At 38.0% G+C, this 18,075-nt stretch overlaps 3 protein-coding genes across 5 annotated transcripts; 1 reads left to right on the top strand and 2 right to left on the bottom strand.

Annotated features, from left to right (window-relative positions):
• The first annotated feature begins 235 nt into the window (after positions 1–235).
• On the top strand, positions 236–3,516 carry LOC104826600 (U-box domain-containing protein 14). Its single transcript, XM_010559413.2, has 4 exons — positions 236–1,067; positions 1,588–1,704; positions 1,821–2,234; positions 2,315–3,516. The coding sequence occupies exons 1-4, from the start codon at positions 789–791 to the stop codon at positions 3,389–3,391; spliced, it is 1,887 nt and encodes a 628-aa protein (XP_010557715.1). The 5' UTR covers positions 236–788; the 3' UTR covers positions 3,392–3,516.
• Positions 3,517–4,243: 727 nt separating this feature from the next.
• On the bottom strand, positions 4,244–11,814 carry LOC104826473 (vacuolar protein-sorting-associated protein 33 homolog). 2 transcript variants are annotated; one of them, XM_010559220.2, is made up of 22 exons: positions 11,687–11,814; positions 11,533–11,572; positions 11,192–11,272; positions 10,780–10,974; positions 10,565–10,675; positions 10,352–10,417; positions 10,170–10,277; positions 10,005–10,049; positions 9,453–9,509; positions 8,809–8,903; positions 8,301–8,352; positions 8,166–8,219; positions 7,761–7,823; positions 7,548–7,654; positions 7,270–7,392; positions 7,099–7,180; positions 6,917–6,987; positions 6,283–6,363; positions 5,784–5,841; positions 5,606–5,658; positions 4,953–5,055; positions 4,244–4,585 (listed from the first exon to the last, which is right to left on the bottom strand). In XM_010559220.2, exons 1-22 carry the CDS (start codon positions 11,737–11,739, stop codon positions 4,496–4,498), a joined length of 1,788 nt encoding a protein of 595 aa, XP_010557522.1. In that variant the 5' UTR covers positions 11,740–11,814; the 3' UTR covers positions 4,244–4,495. The 2 variants fall into 2 exon arrangements, with proteins under 2 accessions (XP_010557522.1, XP_010557601.1); XM_010559299.2 differs by having other exon boundaries at positions 4,953–5,046.
• Positions 11,815–12,293: 479 nt separating this feature from the next.
• On the bottom strand, positions 12,294–14,569 carry LOC104826338. Of its 2 annotated transcripts, none has more exons than XM_010559099.2 (6): positions 14,311–14,569; positions 14,026–14,064; positions 13,454–13,671; positions 12,940–13,024; positions 12,678–12,744; positions 12,294–12,575 (listed from the first exon to the last, which is right to left on the bottom strand). In XM_010559099.2, exons 3-6 carry the CDS (start codon positions 13,578–13,580, stop codon positions 12,522–12,524), a joined length of 333 nt encoding a protein of 110 aa, XP_010557401.1. In that variant the 5' UTR covers positions 13,581–13,671; positions 14,026–14,064; positions 14,311–14,569; the 3' UTR covers positions 12,294–12,521. The 2 variants fall into 2 exon arrangements, with proteins under 2 accessions (XP_010557401.1, XP_010557324.1); XM_010559022.2 differs by having other exon boundaries at positions 13,454–13,629.
• Positions 14,570–18,075: the final 3,506 nt, after the last annotated feature.

Genomic DNA, 18,075 nt, shown 5'->3' with positions numbered 1-18,075 from the left:
ATTTAGGGGTTGGCAAAATTTTCTGAAACCCTAAACCCGAAAAATGGCATTGTCATTTTGTAGTTGAGTGTTGGGATTTTCATTACTTTCTGTCGCTTTCGCCCGAAATTTTTGATACTTAGCTCGCTGGTCGGGTGAATACTTGAGGGTCTGTTACCCGCCCCTACTTGGGAGACCGCATCTACCGATGGCATGTAAGCCTCGATCCTAACTCCTAGCGATGCCACTGCTGTTGTAGTATGGTTTCGGAATTCGGGTCTTTCTTCGTATCGATTGCTCTATCATTGTGTATGCAGTTCGTGGATGCAGAGACGTTAGGTGCATATAATATCGTTTTTGTTTGGGACTGCATTATTAGAATATGGTTCTCTTACGAGTTCATAGTTTCAACATCATCGACTTTGATCATTTCAAACTTCAGCATTCAAACCCACATCTTGTCCTCCACTTTCCCTTCACTTCCTTTCGATTTTAAACGCACATGTGTCCGAACCAAGACAAAGTCCGTCAAATCAAAGACGAAACCAAGTGGATGGTTTACGAATATTTAAGATTTGATCCCTCCAAAGGTGTAGACTTTGGTGGTGGTGCCTGTTTACTTTTCCCCCCATCTTGTTTCCTTTCGTACTAAACCCTTTGAAACCCTGATCGAGCACCATCTTCTTGTTGATCCGGTCAATAAATTTCTCGATTTCCTCAACTGGGTCTGTCTTATTCCTGTCGAAGATTCTGAAATTTCCTGTTGATTCGCCTTTGCTTCTTCTAGATTTGGGGTTTCGAGACAGAAGATGGGAATTACGAATGACTCGGAAGGCAAGCTAATGAGTCGGCTCGTTGACTCAGTGAAAGAGATTTCCGGGTTGTACGGGTGTAAGGGTGTTTTCAAGAAGGCGCATGGGGATCTGGTCCGAAGGATCAAGCTTCTTAGCCCTTTGTTCGAGGAATTGAGAGACGGCGATGTGAAGCTGAAAGACGAAGAAGCTCGAGGGTTCGAGATTTTGAGAATTGCTTTGGATTCGGGTAAAGAGCTTCTTCGATCCATCAATGGAGGAAGCAGGTTGTATCAGGTGATTCTTCGACCCGTTTCTTTGCCGAGACCTGCTATATCTGTTTGGTTGCTGAAGAAGTGATGCAATTCTTCGGTTTCCTATTTTCTATGTATGGAAATATTTGGATATTCAGAGATCAGTGTTTAGGGCTCTGGCTGTTTATAATTAGAAAATCCTGGGAATTTAGTCGTCTTGGAGATTGATAACCAGAAATTGTGATTGTGTTCGTCATGACTTGAAATGGATGCTACTTCACTGTGTTTGGGGACAAATGCTGGAATCACGTTGGACAAGTTTTCGAGGAATCGAAAATTTTGGGCAACAAAACTTGTTGGTTATGGCTATTATGAATAAGATTCGTTAATCTAGCTGATGTGTTTTCCTTCTGGTTCTCTGCAATGGCGGAAAAAAAACACCTCAAGAACTGTGGTTTTTAACTTTTTCTCTTGTTTTGAGACCGTGGAGTCACCCGAGATATTGTCCGAGAAGAAGAACTTGAGTCTCTTTTCTTTGTTTTCTTTGTGTTTTCCGCGAGCAGGTCTCTTACAGGGATTCTTTTGCGGATAAATTCCACCAGTCGACAGCAGAAATAGAAGCAGCCTTGAGTCGGATTCCTTATGATAAGCTAGAGTTAACAGAGGAGGTCCGAGAGCAGGTAGGTCTGAAGGAATTGGCTTTTCATGATAATAAGCAGACATAAATCTTTCAAATTCAGATACCCATCTGTATATTGTTGTATAAAACCGAATTTTTACGCATGCTCTCCAACAGGTACAGCTTCTGCATTCGCAGTTCAAGAGAGCAAAAGGAAGACAAGGCGAATTTGATCCGCAGCTTGAGCGTGACCTAGCCATGGCACAGGATGTAGAGGAACCCGATCCTAAAGTAATCAAAAGACTTTCACAAGAACTACAACTTAGTACCATCGATGATCTGAAGAAAGAGTCGCACGCAATACACGAATATTTTCTCTCACGTGACGAGGAGCCGGGCGAGTGTTTCAAGAAGATTTCATTGCTTCTTAAAAGGCTTGTCGATTGTGTAACAATGGAAAGTTCAGAAGCCGATACATCTTCCGGCAACAGCATCATGCTCAGGCATCGGTCTCCTGTTATACCAGATGATTTTCGATGCCCGATATCCCTTGAACTGATGAAAGATCCCGTAATTGTCTCCACTGGACAGGTTCTTTCTCCTGCTCTGTAGTAAGGGTTTTTTTTTTTTACTTATTTTACTGTTTTTAGCTTATTATTATGAACTTGCAGACTTATGAGAGATCATCGATCCAAAAGTGGCTCGACGCTGGACACAAAACCTGTCCGAAAACGCAACAGACACTTCTGCATACCGGTTTAACACCTAATTACGTGTTGAAGAGCCTCATTGCTCTGTGGTGTGAGAGCAACGGCATTGAGCTTCCAAAAAACCAAGGGGGTTGCAGAACAACAAAACCCGGAAGCAGCTCTTCGGACTGTGATCAAGCATTTGTCTCTGCATTGTTAACGAAATTGGCCGATGGTGATACCGAACAGCAACGAGCTGCTGCTGGTGAACTGCGGTTACTGGCCAAGAGAAACGCAGATAACAGAGTGTGTATCGCTGAGGCTGGAGCCGTCCCTCTCCTCGTAGAGCTTCTGTCTTCCCCAGATCCTCGGACTCAGGAACATGCTGTGACGGCCCTTCTCAATCTTTCGATAAACGAAGGTAACAAAGGAGCGATTGTCAATGCTGGAGCGATACCCGATATAGTAGAGGTGCTGAAGAATGGTAGCATGGAGGCTAGAGAGAATGCGGCCGCTACCCTTTTCAGTTTATCGGTTATAGACGATAACAAAGTTGCGATAGGAGCAGCGGGTGCTATCCAATCCCTTATAAGCTTGCTCGAGGAAGGAACCCGAAGAGGCAAAAAAGACGCAGCCACCGCTCTTTTCAACTTATGCATCTATCAAGGAAACAAGGCGAGGGCGGTTAAGGGCGGAATCGTCGAGCCTCTGATGAGATTGCTGAAAGATGCTGGAGGAGGAATGGTGGATGAGGCATTGGCAATTCTGGCGATTCTCTCGACGCATCAAGAAGGGAAAAACATGATCGCTCAGGCAGAGCCGATCCCAGTTCTGGTCGAGATCGTGAGGACGGGTTCCCCGAGGAATCGGGAGAATGGGGTGGCGGTGCTGTGGTATCTGTGTGTGGGAAACGTGGAAAGGTTGAAGATAGCAAGAGGGGTTGGCGCAGATGCAGCTTTGAAGGAGCTTTCAGAGAATGGAACAGACAGAGCAAAGAGGAAAGCTGCAAGCTTGTTAGAGCTTCTTCAACAGATTGAGGATGTAACTACTGATCCTTGAAGCCTCTCTGGTTTTGGGGATTTAGTATAAAATCTGTGTAGATTTGTTGTATAATTAATTACAGAAGTTCAACCTTGTTGTGTATGAAAGCTTGACTGTACATATATGAAGAACGCCTTGGATAATTTCCTTTTAAGATCCCAATCATCATGTTCAAAATCAAAATACATCCCTAAACCCTGTTCTTTTGTATCAAAAGAACCAGAACAGACTCTAAACCTTAAAGCCAAACCCTAAGCGACTCCACCTACTCACGCGAGCAGAAGAGGTAGGAGAGGATCTTACCAAGCTCAAGTCTCGGACAGTGACTTGTTCGTCCGAGTTCTACTCCGAAACTTTCCTACTCTTGCAATAGAAATATAGATTTTCAAGACTTTGATGATATCAGACCCTAAACTCGTGCCTCTCAAATCCCGGGACTCAAAACCCATCGTATCCATATCGATCAAATACCAACAGGGTGACACTCGTATATGGCAACTGCTCGGTCGTGGAGACGATGCGAGAAATACCAAACATCATTCCGACACGGCGATACGAGAGGTTAAGAGACGAGGCGAGGAAAGAGATGAAAGGAACAAAGCCAAGGCGAGACGGTTATCCACGGGTACAGGTACGCCAACCTACACTCTAAATCCGAAGGTCAGGTTCTCACTATCATGAAATCCATATCCATCTCCTCGTAGCCAAATTTCCGAATCTTGGATACCCGACTCAATTCTCACAGATTGAATCGAGTCCTCGTAAATACGGGTTTCCTGCACCGATCTTTCGACCCTCTTTCCTCCAGAAGACGGAGGACGGCATAAAATTTCCAAACATTTGATTGACGTTTGCACCTGCAACCAGACGTTAACATTACAAGGCTCTGCACAATTACGACTTCAAATTACAATTAATAGCATATTAAAAGTGTAATAAAACTGGAACAGACTTCGAACAGTGTGGCCTAAAACCATAATCTGCCTTCACTCACCAACCAACATGAATCATAAGAGCTCGAAGAGGATAACAAGAATCAAATACACAAAAAAGAAAAGGGCACACACAAAAGGAAACAGATCGAGCAGAACGCTCTATTGGGCATCACGAGGATTTAACAGATCAGCCGACTTTTTCCATAAAAGTCTCTATCAATGTGGAGCCATTGACGATTTTTGTGGTTGCGACGATTAAATCGTATGCCATTCCTTCCTGTTAAAGATTATGCAGAGGCAAAAAGCTGAGACCGGCAAGCGATATTCCATTGGTTATGAAAAACCAAACCGATCTGAACCGAATAACATGTAACTGTATCCGAGCTGAATTCAATATAGAAACTGAATGGGTAAACTGAGAAATCCGTGTCTTTAGGAAAATGAATAGTTTTATCAAGAAAAACCTGAACCGAGTAGAATTTAATATAAAAACTAAATGGGTGTAGTTTTTCTAAAACCAAAATAATTGAATCCGAACATAATCGAACCAAAACCCGAAATGGTCATCCCTAATTGGCGGTATATCTAGAAAGCTAAGTGAAGGAAATAATGATTGAGCTGATAAACTCATGAAGTCTGCATACCTGAGAGCTAAGATACCGCAGAGCAGCGATTTCAGCAAACGTCACACCTCCGATGAATACCACAAGTACGAGTGAGCGTCTTCCATCAGCTACCCTGAAATGCCTTACATAACGTCACATCACTTTGTTATCAGCAACTCGTTTATCACTTCAAGTGAATCAACCAACTAGGGGTGGACATTTTGGTTCGGGGATCTAGTCTCTAACCGATTAAATGAGTTTCGATTTGGTTTTGCTTTATTGGTTAAAACAGAATGGTAAAAACTTAAGAGAACCGATCAGTTTTGGTACAGTATGGTCCGGGAGAAATCGAACAGAATTTCGTTTTGCAAAAAAATAGTAAAAAATTTTAAAGGGAAACAGAACCAAAAACTTAATCAAGTATGTATGATTGATAGAAATCGAATTGAACTGAATCGACCCCATCAGACTAGACCAAACCGGTAATAGAAACAATATGTATGATTGAGAGATTAACAGAAAAAGAATGCATAGTGAAAATCGATCTGAACCAAGCCAAACCATATGTCATACGGTTCTAATTTGGTACAAATTTTGTAGAACAGAAAAAATCGCTCCCAAAACACCCACTCCTAAATAAAACAGCATGACTGTATTTCTTTAGCAAACGAAATGGTCAATGAGACACTTACCCATTGGAAGCTCCATGTAACGAGTCTACTGATGGACTGCTTGGGATGCCACTCTGCGAAGATTTATGGTACCAAGTAAATATAATTGCAAGCACCAAAGAGAAGATACGAGAGCTAAAAAATTTTAAAAAAAAATAAGATTATTTTTTAAATTTTCAGTTGAAGAAAGTGCGATTACTCTCTTAGTCTCCAGATGTGGTCCTGGTAAGAGCTTCAATATTTCTTCCACAGGACGCCTGCAAGGGTCAATTTACACCATTAATAGAACCATAGCCATTCTGCATTATCATATACCCGACATAAAAAAAAAAACTAAAACGCTACATAACAAAGAAACTCCTAATTTCTCATCCACAACATGATTTTATACCGACTTGAAAACTTTATTGTGTTTGTTTTGTCAGCATTTCTCGTTTACCCCGACAGTGACAGTAGGAAAAATCAAACTCCCCCCCTTCACCATACAACTACCAGTAGTAAATAGTTCACTCAAATGCGGTGTTAGTGCAAGTTTTCACTTCGCCTTCCACATAAAAGGTTCAACAATGCACAAAGCCGTGTCTGACAAGAATTCAAGCTCTGTTCATGTTCATGGTAATGCAGGAAAGCCAAAATGCACGGATCGCTTGCATGAACATTTTTTGGCGAGAAGAATGTAAGAACATAATAACACTCACCATCCAGATCGAATAGCTTGTTGGACAAGACGAATGCTGAGTGGAGCATATCCAGAAAAGACATACGAAATGTCATTGGGGCTGCAGAACAAGAAAATATTCTCCACAAATTACAACTCAAAACTTATGTAATACTTCTTTTTTACAAGAAGTGTTGGTGCAAGCACTAATAAATCCAGAGAGGCACACACATGGAATGCATAGAAAACCTTATGACAGCACAAAACGAGAAAAACAAGAGAAAGATAATCATGATACATTCACCAACATGTAAAATGCTATCATAAAATTCAATCACTGCCTCATCCAACACAAATGAAGTGGGTGAACCATGTATTGAAAAAATCCAAACCCTCATCCATCAAACACAATTTGCATGCACAAGAATAAGAAATCAGTAAATGCCTCTTCAGTTTCAGGACAGCAGAAGAGGAAGAGGTTTCAAGTGGCATGATTTGCATTCAAGGGCCTAAATTTAATAATAAAATTTTAGGGATGGGAACATCTGGACTCACTAGGTAACCTCAACCACCGTAACAATCATGTAAAAGAAATCCAGCATGCTAGTTATGTTCTATTATCAAGACTAAAATATTGATTTGGTAAGAGGATATATGAATGAAAAGAAAATTACTTTGCTGTGTCCGTATCTTCAACTACAAGTTGCAAAGAACGTTTCACAGTCTGCCAGTTGCTTTTAAACTCCTGCAGGCCCCAATTAGTGGTATCATAAGCTATAAGAATGCCTGACTTACCTTATTATAGAGAAATTTTTATTAAAAAAACTGCTATATAGGGAGGCCAAGAATAACAAACCTGTTTCTTGAACAATCCCGCCTTTTCTAGATTGTTCAATGTGACAATATGCTCAAAGCCATAACTGTGGAGCAGCTCCCTTCTGCAAGATGAATCCATAAGATAACATACGTTAGAAAGAAGATGAAACGTAAACAGAATATCAGAACGGTTGAAGGGAGAACGACTTGCCTTAAATAATCAAAATGTTTTTTCGGCAACCCTGAGTTTGTAACAGAGAATAAGACTAAAAGACGTAGGACACTAGTGAGCGGTTCCTGCTTATGGATCATCTCTTCTATGTACTCAAAGCATCTGCATTTATAAAAAAAATAGTTATAATGGATAGTGTCACAAAAATCGGTATTTCCACAACGCAATCAATCCAAAAAAAATCGAACACCAATGTAGCAGAAGGCATCAAGAACTTTTCGATAATACGAAAGTTTTTACGTCAGAATACGACTTACATGTCATAAGTTTGGGACTCAACAAATGTGTGTTCCATGTCAAGTTGTGAAAGAAAAGACTGCTTGGATGTGAACGTCGTCAGGTGTTGGGCAAGATTTATGTGTCTCTAGAAAAAATCAAAACCAATCAAAGTTAAAATATAACTCATCTTTAGTTGAACCATCCACCAGATATAAGCAAAGGAAACAAAAGGTAAACAAGACAACACTTACTGTCATCTCTGGCAATGAGTTAAGCTTTTTGACGAAGTCCTTTAGTTCAGAAACTGTCTGGGTCTGTATCATATTAAAAACACTCCATCAAAAATTGGGCATCACTAATACCCTAAGATGGAATAATTCTTAAATAAGCTGATCACTATTTCCTAAGACATAACAGTCTATATCATTTCAATCACTCGTAATGAGACTCATGAACATGACAGCCTTCAAAGAGCTCTCTCTTGATCAATGAATAAGAGATTTAAAACCAAAAATGTGTGGACCATAACCTCTACGACAGAACAGAAGATAATTCCCTATAAGCTTCAACTTGGCAAAATGCCTCTATGCTTCATATCATCAAGACAACAGTAAAATGCAACATGTCTACCTAAAGTGCGAGGTCTACACACGTACAGTACTAATTTCAGAGTAGTCCTGCTTCATGGATGTTGCCTTCTGACGTAGAACCTGCAATCATACTGCGGCTGGAAGATAAGAGAACAGAATCCAATTGATACAGGAACGAAAGCCGAAAGGGCAAAAGTCAACCTGTACAACCACTTCAAAGTTGAGATCCCTGGTCTCCTTGAACAACTTGTCACTGGAAATTTATCCAATCGAAGAACAAACTATTATGCCAAATTAAAGGGAAAATTTGAGAAAATAACTATGACAAGAGAAAAGAAGACACTAGAAACATCGTGGAACGTGAAATTTTAGTCAGTAATAAACTACGACTTTCAACTAACATTCGTAAATACCTCCTTGCAATCTAACTATCACAGACAAACAGGAAAAAAAAGGTGATTTGGAAGATTTACTCCAGCTATTGATTTAAGAAGATCCATTATGTGCATAAGCGTAATCAACATCACAAAGTCCATGATTATGTAGAACCATGCATCTCCAACAGAAGCAACATACATATCCTTGGTGTTTATCCCATCCAAGATAACTTTCTAGCTCTATGACAAGCATCATACAGTCGTGCATTTCAAAAACTTCGATCTCCTGTCTTATGTGGTCAATGGACTTTTACACATGAGCAATGGCTAACCTTGAATTAAGGGGAACTTTCATCTTTTTTCCTTCCTGTTGGACACCCATCACAGATGAGTCAACTTCAACAGCACCATTACTGATATGCAAAAACTGTAAATTCGTCGGAGTCAGTTCACAGAAAATCCAGTTAACAACAAAACCGAAAAACTTAATTCAAATGTAGGCACTCTTGTTGGAGATCATTACCAACCAGTGAAACCAAATGGTTCCAAACCATGGTTTAACCTTTCCAAATTCCAGAAAATAAAATATAAATCCACCTCCGCCAGTTGCTAAATAAAGGTACAACCTAGCACATCAACATCCAAACTTCTAGTCCGTTCTTAGTCCCTTATTTTCAATCTTTTTTCGTCTTCTGATTCATTGAAATAAAGTGTATTTCACACGAAAGGGTGATGTAAGGTCAAATCAAAGAATAATCAGTGCAGTGATAAATGTGACCCAAGTGGAGGATTGCCAAACACTCCAAATTCAGAACGTCTGACTACTGACTAAGCTACGGAGGAAAAATTCAGAATTGTTCTCCCTAGGGTAAAAAACTCCATCCATTTGTTGCCCTTTTGTGTAAACTGTAAAGCCGTCTTTGAGCTACTTATTGCCAAAATTGCAGCATTGAGTTTGTGACATTAGTCAGGTTACCTCATCTAACAGTCCCTCATAAGTCAACTGGGACAACATTGGCGTAACCATGTCAACCTGAAATAGAAAGGTAAAAGATTTTGAACTGCCAACTACATGCATAAAGGTCAATTATCAACATCACTCAATCAGGATAACAGTTGTACTGTTTGCTCCATTTATTAACCCGAGAGTACATGAATTTCCAACTAAATTCAATGAATTTTACAGCGTAAACTATCGACCCAATACATGTTGACTCATGAATCGCAAAATGAAGATTATAAACAAAGATAATGCTGATCTGACTTCGCAAAGTTGCTTTTAAACATGACAATTCCCGGAAGTGGGTGAATGAGAAAAATCACTTAGTTCTAAGAATTTCTAATTCAGTTTTTCTTGCTCTTGAGAGCATCTGCACCATTCATTGCCAAATCAACTATTTACTTTATTAAAAAAAATTACCAACTTAACAGAAAGAACTTGTTAAGTTCACTAAAAAATCTTGCTTGCATTTTAGGAACATCTCTATATAGGTGGCCTATAGCTGCAAGAAACACAAGAAAGTCTCACCTCTCTATCCAAAAGAATAAGTGTATCTATCTCAGGCCTTCCCACCTGAAACAGGAGGACAATTATCAGAAGATTCGAAAGCAATACAACAAAAGGAATTGCAGTTATATAAGCGTGCCAATTCATTGAATAATTATAACATGCCATAAAATGTGTAAAATTTACATCAGACGAACTGACAGACTCCTCCACTTGCATGCGGTTAAGTATATCCGCAACACGAACTGATGCTTTGCCCTTTGCTCTCACTTTTGGTATAACTCCAAAAGAAAACTATGACAAGACTTAGTCACGATATAAGAATGTCTGGGCTCACAACGACATGTAAAACAAATAACAAAGCAAACCTCAAGCTCATGAATGGCCTTTGCAACATGCCAAAGTGAGCTAGGATCGCCATCAACGAGGTATTCCTGCCATTAAATAAGAGGTTAAAAAAAGAAAGTAACACTTTTAAGGCCTCTGAGTTTAAGGCCTTGGGAAAAAGAAAAAACAAAGGAACACTTCGAAGTATTTGTTAAAATGGGTCCATCATATGAGATTTCAGAAGTAATGCACACTTTTTCAGCAAGCTCAAGCTCAAAAGATATGACATCCTCATCTAGGGGAACCATGTAAAGAGGAAACTCCCTCACAGTCACCAGATTATGCACTTTTTCCTGCTCAAGAATCTGAAAGCACATGGAAAAAAACTTTAAAATCCCTAATCCTATTAAGCAAAAAGTGAACAAGCTTGAAGTACAATTAGAAGAAGAGAATTGAGGCGGTTGCATACCTTCTCACATGCAACAGATCTACGAGGCACAAAGTAAACATAGTATTCTCTCTGAATCGCTTTCGAAGTATCATTTTGAATGTGCAGAGATATGGATTTCATAAAACTGAGCTGAGAACGAACAAGGTAAACCACTTTCGTGCATTCAGTCAGAAGTGGTTCTGCTGAGAGATGCCGCAATTCCACACCATGCTCCTGTTTAGGATCAGTTAATCGGATCACAAGTCATGCATTTAATCAAATTCAACCACTGAAGCAGTGTTCTTAATCTCTGAAAATTTTCACTAAATCAATTTTCCAGGGTATTTGAATCTCGTAGTTTGAGTAAGGGACAAAATTTAGGACCTCCCTGCTTCTAAGTCTTCCATTATTACAGTTAAAATCGTTCAGACCAAAACAAGCAAACCATTACCTTCAACAGAGAAGTCTGGATAATCAACGAGAGGGAGCCACTGAGCTTTGGATCAATCACCAGACACTTATTTCCACGAATCTGTGACCAAGATCACCAAAAGAAGAAAAAAAAAACTCAGGAACCAGAAAATCATTCATGTAAAGTTCATTCCTTCCATTTCTCGATCATGCATTATTTGTTTATGGAATTCCCGATTAAGCAAAAGAAACAGGGTTTTGCTCATACGTCAGCAGATATTCCGTTATTTATGATAATTCAAGTGTTTCTCTCCATCCTGGGATTTTCCGGACAACCAAACAAGACCTTCTGAATCAATTCAACGAGAAACGAGAACTCACATCTTTAAGAGAGTTTATCAGATCCCTCTGGGACTTCTCCCTGAACAGAAAGAAAAAAGAAAGGCAATGAGAACAAACGGACAAACGATCAGATTGTTTTGTCAGAAATTCTTACACAACACGACAATATAAGAATCGAAGCAAGGCTTGTCACCTCAAGGATTTGAGATTGAGAGGAGAATTGTCTAAGTTAGGGATCTGCGCCATGGACGACGCTCGGAGATGATCGACCGGTCGAGCTTTCTCCCTTTTTTTTCCCTTCACTGTGTAATCATTTGGAGTCCACGACGAGGAAGAAGATCGGCGGTGACGATGAATTCGAAGACAAAATGGGCCCTATCTTATGGGCTTGAGCTCACCCGTACGTGGGCTTGGTGTGTTAAGAATATTTTCGCTTTTTAATTAAAAATTTTAGGTTGTTGTATTTTTTTTCCTTCTAATTTCTTGAAACAGGAGAATATATTTGGGTTTAGGGAGAACACATTTATTTTCTTCAATTACTGAAACAGAAGAATACATATAACAAATTAAATCAAACCGAATAAAGTAATAATTAATGAATCCGTTGTAAAAAAAAGAACAACCTCCAATGTAAAAAATAATTTGTTATACTTTTAAATAAAATTAAATTAATATTCAGAAAATGATTGAAAAAATCAGGAATAAAACATAACATACAATGTACAATCTCCTTGGAAAATTTTGTTAGGGTTCTCTTTTTATTCCTTTTTTTTTTGTTATTGCAGAAGTTTAACTCATAATTGTTCTCATGGATTGTTCTTATTTCAGCTTTGGTATGTAAAACACAAGGGATGATTTATAACATGTATCTAACCAGATCTATTACAAAAATGAAGGGATTATTTTTATATCTATCAACATAAAGAATATAAAAAAAATAGAGGCTTTCATCTTGAAACTTTCTTTGCAGAGTCTTGATTCAGATGGCTGTAATCCGACAACTTCATGGCTCGTTGTCTTGTTTCGATCTAATCGTAGAGGCCTTCGTCGTACCATATATCGACCAGGAAGTCCACCATCTCCTGCACAAGTCAGATGGCTGTGACAATGACAATGCTTTCGAAACCGAGCTAAAACTCAAAGCAAAAAAAAAAAAACCGAAAGAAGGGTGTTTTTTTCCTTACGGGTAAAGGGATCGGCTGAGAGAAAGGTTCATGGGTTGAGAGAAGATCTTCATAGGCCGTGGACCAGCTGCACGAGGAACAGATTGTTAAAGCACCCTTCGGTGAACTGTTTTGGCTTGTCACAGTCGAGCAAATATCGAAAGAAATTAACTTTTTCCTTCATGGAAAGTTCTTTCGATGCATTCTTGTTGATGAAAATGTTCGGCAACGCATAAGAAATGAAATGCTGTTGATAACGATCTTGAAGACGGGACAAAAGTACCTTATGATTGGATCCTTTGCGGTTTTTCTTCGTCTGGATTGGTCTCCCACCCACTTTTTCCTGTTCTCTTGCCACAACTTTGCACCTGCGAATGATAAGAAGTTCTAGATAATGATCAAGAACAAAGAATCGCACAAAAGAGTAGACTTTCACTATCAAGAACCAACGGAAATGCAACGACTAGTGGAAGCCAAGGTTATGAAATGGCTTCGTTTCTTCCCGGGCAAAGAGTAAAATAACCATTGGTTATATGTTCTGCAACTATTTGTATCATAACCACATACAAACCCGTTACCGAATAAGCAAAACCCAACGAGCGAACGACCAATAGCGACTTTAGGACAAACTGCAGGTTATGAAATTGGCTATAACCAACAGTGATTCCACGGTTTCTTAAAGCAGCAATAATCGTTCTCAGATGATGAATTCTTGGTGAACCGCAATATTCAAGGCTAAGTTTTATCTCGGTTTCTTTCGTGAATAAGAGAGACGACCCGAAAGAGAGAAAATGTACCCTGATTCACAAACGTGGTGGAGTTTCCGCTATGCTTTCCGACCGTGCTCTTCATGTATTTGACCTGCTTTGAATGCTCGAGAGGTTTGTCTTCCGTAGGAAGGCAATTCTCGGTATTACGCTCCATTTTCACCCGATCGAATAATCGTTCCCTTTTTTGAACAAACCCCGATATCCTTTAGCCACAAATACACAAGGCATCAAGGTTTACAGAGAAGCTGCTTGGCAAAAACAAATCAAATATCTATCAGTGTTTATTGCCTTTGAAGTTTGAAGACATAGAGAAAGACAGTTAGAGATCAACAAGGAGTCTTAGAGATAAAGATGAGATTAAGAATGGATAAGAACGAATCTAAAGATCTTTATCAGTTCGAGGTTATAAAGGGTCCGAGGATCTAGGATGTTACGGATCGTATCCTCTTTCTATTTTCATGTTCATACACGCATTCCAAACAAAACTTTGTGTCTCAATTACAAGTACTTCTGTCCTCATTCAGATGCCTGAAACTATACAAGAGAGAGTCTACTCTGTTCTTCGACAAGAAAATAAACAGATCCAGAAGAACGTTTACCTCATTGGCGTTCCCACATCGATAAGCTTTTTCTGAAACCTGCGACAACTCAACAAGAACAACCATGTTTTCAGAAACAACACAAGATCCTCAAATCAACAAATAAACATGGAACAGAAATCGAATCCTCCTCTGATTATATTAATTCAGAAAATGCAGGTGCATTGTTAATTCAATAATGAATTCTCACGCACACCATTTCAATTCGTGAACAAGTTTTCATCAAGCAATCAATAAACAATGATCCTGAATTACAGAACAAGGGAATTGAACAATGGCATTTACCCGGAAGCAACAAGAAGACAAACCCAGATACAGTCCAGATCCTGATCTTTTCTTCTGAGTGAAACAACCGAGAAATTTTGCCTTAGCAACGGGAAAGAACAAGAAAGAAAGAACAAAGAAGACGAGATCTGGGAGAAAACGAAAAGATTTGAGTGGCGAGAGAAAACCCTAATGCGAATGCATCAGCGAAGCAATTTGGTGGGAGAACTGAATCTGCAAATGTTTCTTCTGGGTTTAATGGATATTAGGATTTAGATTTTTAGGTTATGGAAAAAAATGTAGAAGATATTTAAAAAAACGTGTATTTTCTCTCTCTAGATCTAATAGTATCCACAACTCATACTTTATCTCTCTATCCGACGTGGATATGAATAGGAGAGAGGATTAAAAACTCCACTTTTGAAAATTCCAGTCAAACCAACCACCGTATCGTTGACTACTTTTGTCGTTTACTATTTCTAGTTGAAACCTCGATTATTATTATTATTTTCCTAGTTACAAAATAAGATCAGAGGAATATTTCTATGTTCGTTTGAAGACATCTTAAATATGAAGTTATTATAGAATACATTCTAACAATTTCTATTTTGCCCACCAAATTATGGTCGAGTGATATATCTAGTTGCGATAAAATTACTTCGAGATCAAATGTTCGATTTCACGGTGAGGAGAAGAATGGAATTAATTGCATTACTAAAGATGAATAAATAGATCGAAAATCCAGTGAATCTCCCATTTATAAATATATATATATTATATTCATCAGAAAACAACTAGATATTCGAAGAAGTATGAATCTATATAAACCAATTTTAACTAGAAAGAATATATTAAATCTCTTTGTATAGTGAAATGAATCCTTGGTATTTCATGGAGCAATAAAAAACATACTAAACTGAAAGAGATCCGTAAATGATTTGAGTAATAAGTTGTCTTTAGGAAATTGGAATGTGCCCCAAGTTTATTATTCGTCCTAGATTTATGTGTGGTCGAATAGCTCGCTCTCTCTCTCTCTATATATATATATATATATACACACTAAAACACACACATGTATATATATGTGCATATATACATACACACGCATATATATATATATAGACATGCAAGTTTGGTAATGCATGCGCAGATTATAAAAAGAGCATGTGAAAATTGGAGGAAGAGACAAAGGTACAGCATGGATTAGGTAGTAAACAGTATGGATTATTCCAAATTTGTAAACGGAAGCGTTTAGTGAGGATCTCAGTTTTCAACAAAACCCTAATCTCATAATTGAAAGAAAAAAAAGATGCCCTTGATAAAATACTATTATTCTTGTCTATTTTTTGGAAAATGGTGCATATAAAATTTTAGAACACTAATAAAATTCCACTAATTCCCTTATTAGTATATAAATATTAAGAAAACTCTTCAGTAGGCTAATTTTGTAAAACATAAGAATGGTTTAAATGAATCGAATTTGCAAGCAATCTAATGAGAAATAAACCGGAAATAATTTCATGATATAATATTGGATTTTTTAGATCGAAAACGTTTACAAAAACAATTGAATAAGGGTTTCCAGCATAATAATGAATATATTATTATTCCTATGGAGAAGAGATGCGTGTGGTGTAGTTGGACATTAATAATTTAATAGTATTAGGTAAAGTTTTTGTTAAAGTAATCAACTTGATAAATATATACCATGAAATGAATGTGGAGAAAAAGATAAGGATATATATATGTATATGTGTATATATATTTATTTGCGGAATTATTAAAAAAATAAGGGATTAATGGGGAAATGGTGGAAGAGAAAGAGGAATCCATGTGTATCCAAGAACTTGCAGACAAAATGAGCTTCAGAGATGGGAAAAGCAACCCTTTTTTAAGTGACCAGAATATGGGGTTAATTTGTGTGATGATGATGATGATGATGATGATGATGATGATGATGATGATGATGATGATCATGATCATGATGATGATGAATGTGGGGGGTGGGTGTCTAAATTCAGTGGGGGGAAAAGGGGATACAAAAGCAACTCCACGAGCAATTCCCTGTTTCCCTCTCAAAAGACTAAAGAAATTATAAGCAGAAATCTTTGCCCTAACTTTAGCCCCCTTTGCCACTTTCCATTTTTCTTGCCTTTTCGTTAGGGTTTCTTGCGGGTATTTCTTTTTCCCCCCTTTTTTCTCATCTTTTATTTTTGGCCCATACATCTTGTTTTTGCTTCCCCATATAATATTAATATCCCTCTTTCTCTCTCTTCTCAGATATATGAATGTAATGTACCTACGAATATATGTATATGTATATGTGTATATATATGTTTGTCTATCTCTCTATATATATATCTGTTCTGTCTATGCCTCTCTCTCCCTATAGCTTCCTTGTTTATATATACCCTCTCTCCTCCTTTCTGAATCTCCTTCAATCCCTCTTCACCTCTCTCTCTCCCCCCTCAATTCCCCACTTCATGTCTTTTTCGTTGATTCACATCATCTTCTCAGTTTTTTTTTTCAAGAAGGGTCATTTTTAGGGTTTCAAGAACTCCAAATCCCTCTATCAAAAGAGAAAAAGATCACCAAAGCCATGTAAATATTTGCAAAATCACATACGTCTAGATACATACATTTTCATATATATATATATATATATATATATATATATATATCTTTTCGTTGTTGCATATGATCATATGCATGGTCGTTCATTGGCTTTCATAGAATTACAGATCTCAGTGTATATAGTGCATAGTTACTTTACTTAGACTTCAACAGGCACAAAAGGGCGTTTCCATACAGGAAATGTCATGTATACACGTGTCTGTATACCATGACATATAGTTTATACATGCTTCTTTACATGTATATATGTATACATGTATGCCTGGCTCCCTGTATGCCATATGCTGAGCCCACCGGGCATCGATCGGTGGCCTCCGTGGATGGCGTATGAGGAGCCATGCATATCCTCGTAAATTATACACATACATACTCTCTCTCTCTCTCTCAGACACACATATATATATATATATATATATATATATATATGTGTGTTGTTTATCTAGAATTCTATTTTGGTAAAGGTTTTGGAATCCGTTTTTTATATTTCTTGGTTCATTGCGAAGCATGAGTAGAGGCTATACGAAGAATCTTGACCAGGTACTTGATTCCGAAACCTGTGCTTAAATTTTTTTTTATAATGAATTACTATGATATTTTTGTGATGTTTTCCAATGATTTTGTTAATACCTTCGGATTCTAGTAGAAGCTTAGCAACGGGTATTTATGTCCAAGTGATGAATCTTCAGTGTATCCTTTATTGTTACCATGAAGTGTTGAAGTGTTTGGCACGGCACCTATAACGAGGAGTCCTCTTGACTTCCATCATTTCGTCTCTTTTCCTCCTCGATACTTTGGTAATTATGTAAGTCGCCTACATTCCATTCAAATAAAAATGCTGTAATATCGGAAGCTAAATATTAATTCCATTTAAATGAAATTGGTTTTGTTGAATTTTGATATATAACAAATGGCTTTTCATCTCACGGATTTAAGAAAAATGGTGCTTTGGATTCGGATTATTCTTTTTGGATAGAAACACAATCGAACAAAAACGAACTGAATCGAATAAAAAATAAACGAAAAAACTGATTTTTTAATACGAATTTTTACCAATAAAAACGAATCCAACTCGAAATAAAACCGAACCGGAATTGAGATAAAAACTAATGGTTATAGTTTTTATATAATCGAAATAATCAAACCTGAATATAA

The sequence above is a fragment of the Tarenaya hassleriana genome, unplaced genomic scaffold, assembly GCF_000463585.1.
Source record: "Tarenaya hassleriana unplaced genomic scaffold, ASM46358v1 Cleome1, whole genome shotgun sequence".
NCBI classification, from domain to species: domain Eukaryota; kingdom Viridiplantae; phylum Streptophyta; class Magnoliopsida; order Brassicales; family Cleomaceae; genus Tarenaya; species Tarenaya hassleriana.
The sequence above is the reverse complement of the archived record's forward strand: the minus strand, read 5'-3'. Positions and strand labels throughout refer to the sequence as shown.

What these genes read in the sequence shown, in the direction of transcription:
- LOC104826600 (XM_010559413.2), top strand. Translation starts at nt 789, where the DNA reads ATGGGAATTACGAATGACTCGGAAGGCAAGCTAATGAGTCGGCTCGTT. An exon ending in GAGGAAGCAGGTTGTATCAG is followed by an intron (nt 1,068 to 1,587) that starts GTGATTCTTCGA and finishes TTCCGCGAGCAG; the next exon opens with GTCTCTTACAGGGATTCTTT. An exon ending in TAATTGTCTCCACTGGACAG is followed by an intron (nt 2,235 to 2,314) that starts GTTCTTTCTCCT and finishes ATGAACTTGCAG; the next exon opens with ACTTATGAGAGATCATCGAT.
- LOC104826473 (XM_010559220.2), bottom strand. Translation starts at nt 11,739, where the DNA reads ATGGCGCAGATCCCTAACTTAGACAATTCTCCTCTCAATCTCAAATCC. An exon ending in AGCTTGAGCTTGCTGAAAAA is followed by an intron (nt 10,418 to 10,564) that starts GTGTGCATTACT and finishes ATTTAATGGCAG; the next exon opens with GAATACCTCGTTGATGGCGA. An exon ending in AAAGTTCCCCTTAATTCAAG is followed by an intron (nt 8,353 to 8,808) that starts GTTAGCCATTGC and finishes ATAAATTTCCAG; the next exon opens with TGACAAGTTGTTCAAGGAGA.
- LOC104826338 (XM_010559022.2), bottom strand. An exon ending in CACCACGTTTGTGAATCAGG is followed by an intron (nt 13,025 to 13,453) that starts GTACATTTTCTC and finishes TATCATTCGCAG; the next exon opens with GTGCAAAGTTGTGGCAAGAG. An exon ending in GCAAAGGATCCAATCATAAG is followed by an intron (nt 12,745 to 12,939) that starts GTACTTTTGTCC and finishes TTCCTCGTGCAG; the next exon opens with CTGGTCCACGGCCTATGAAG.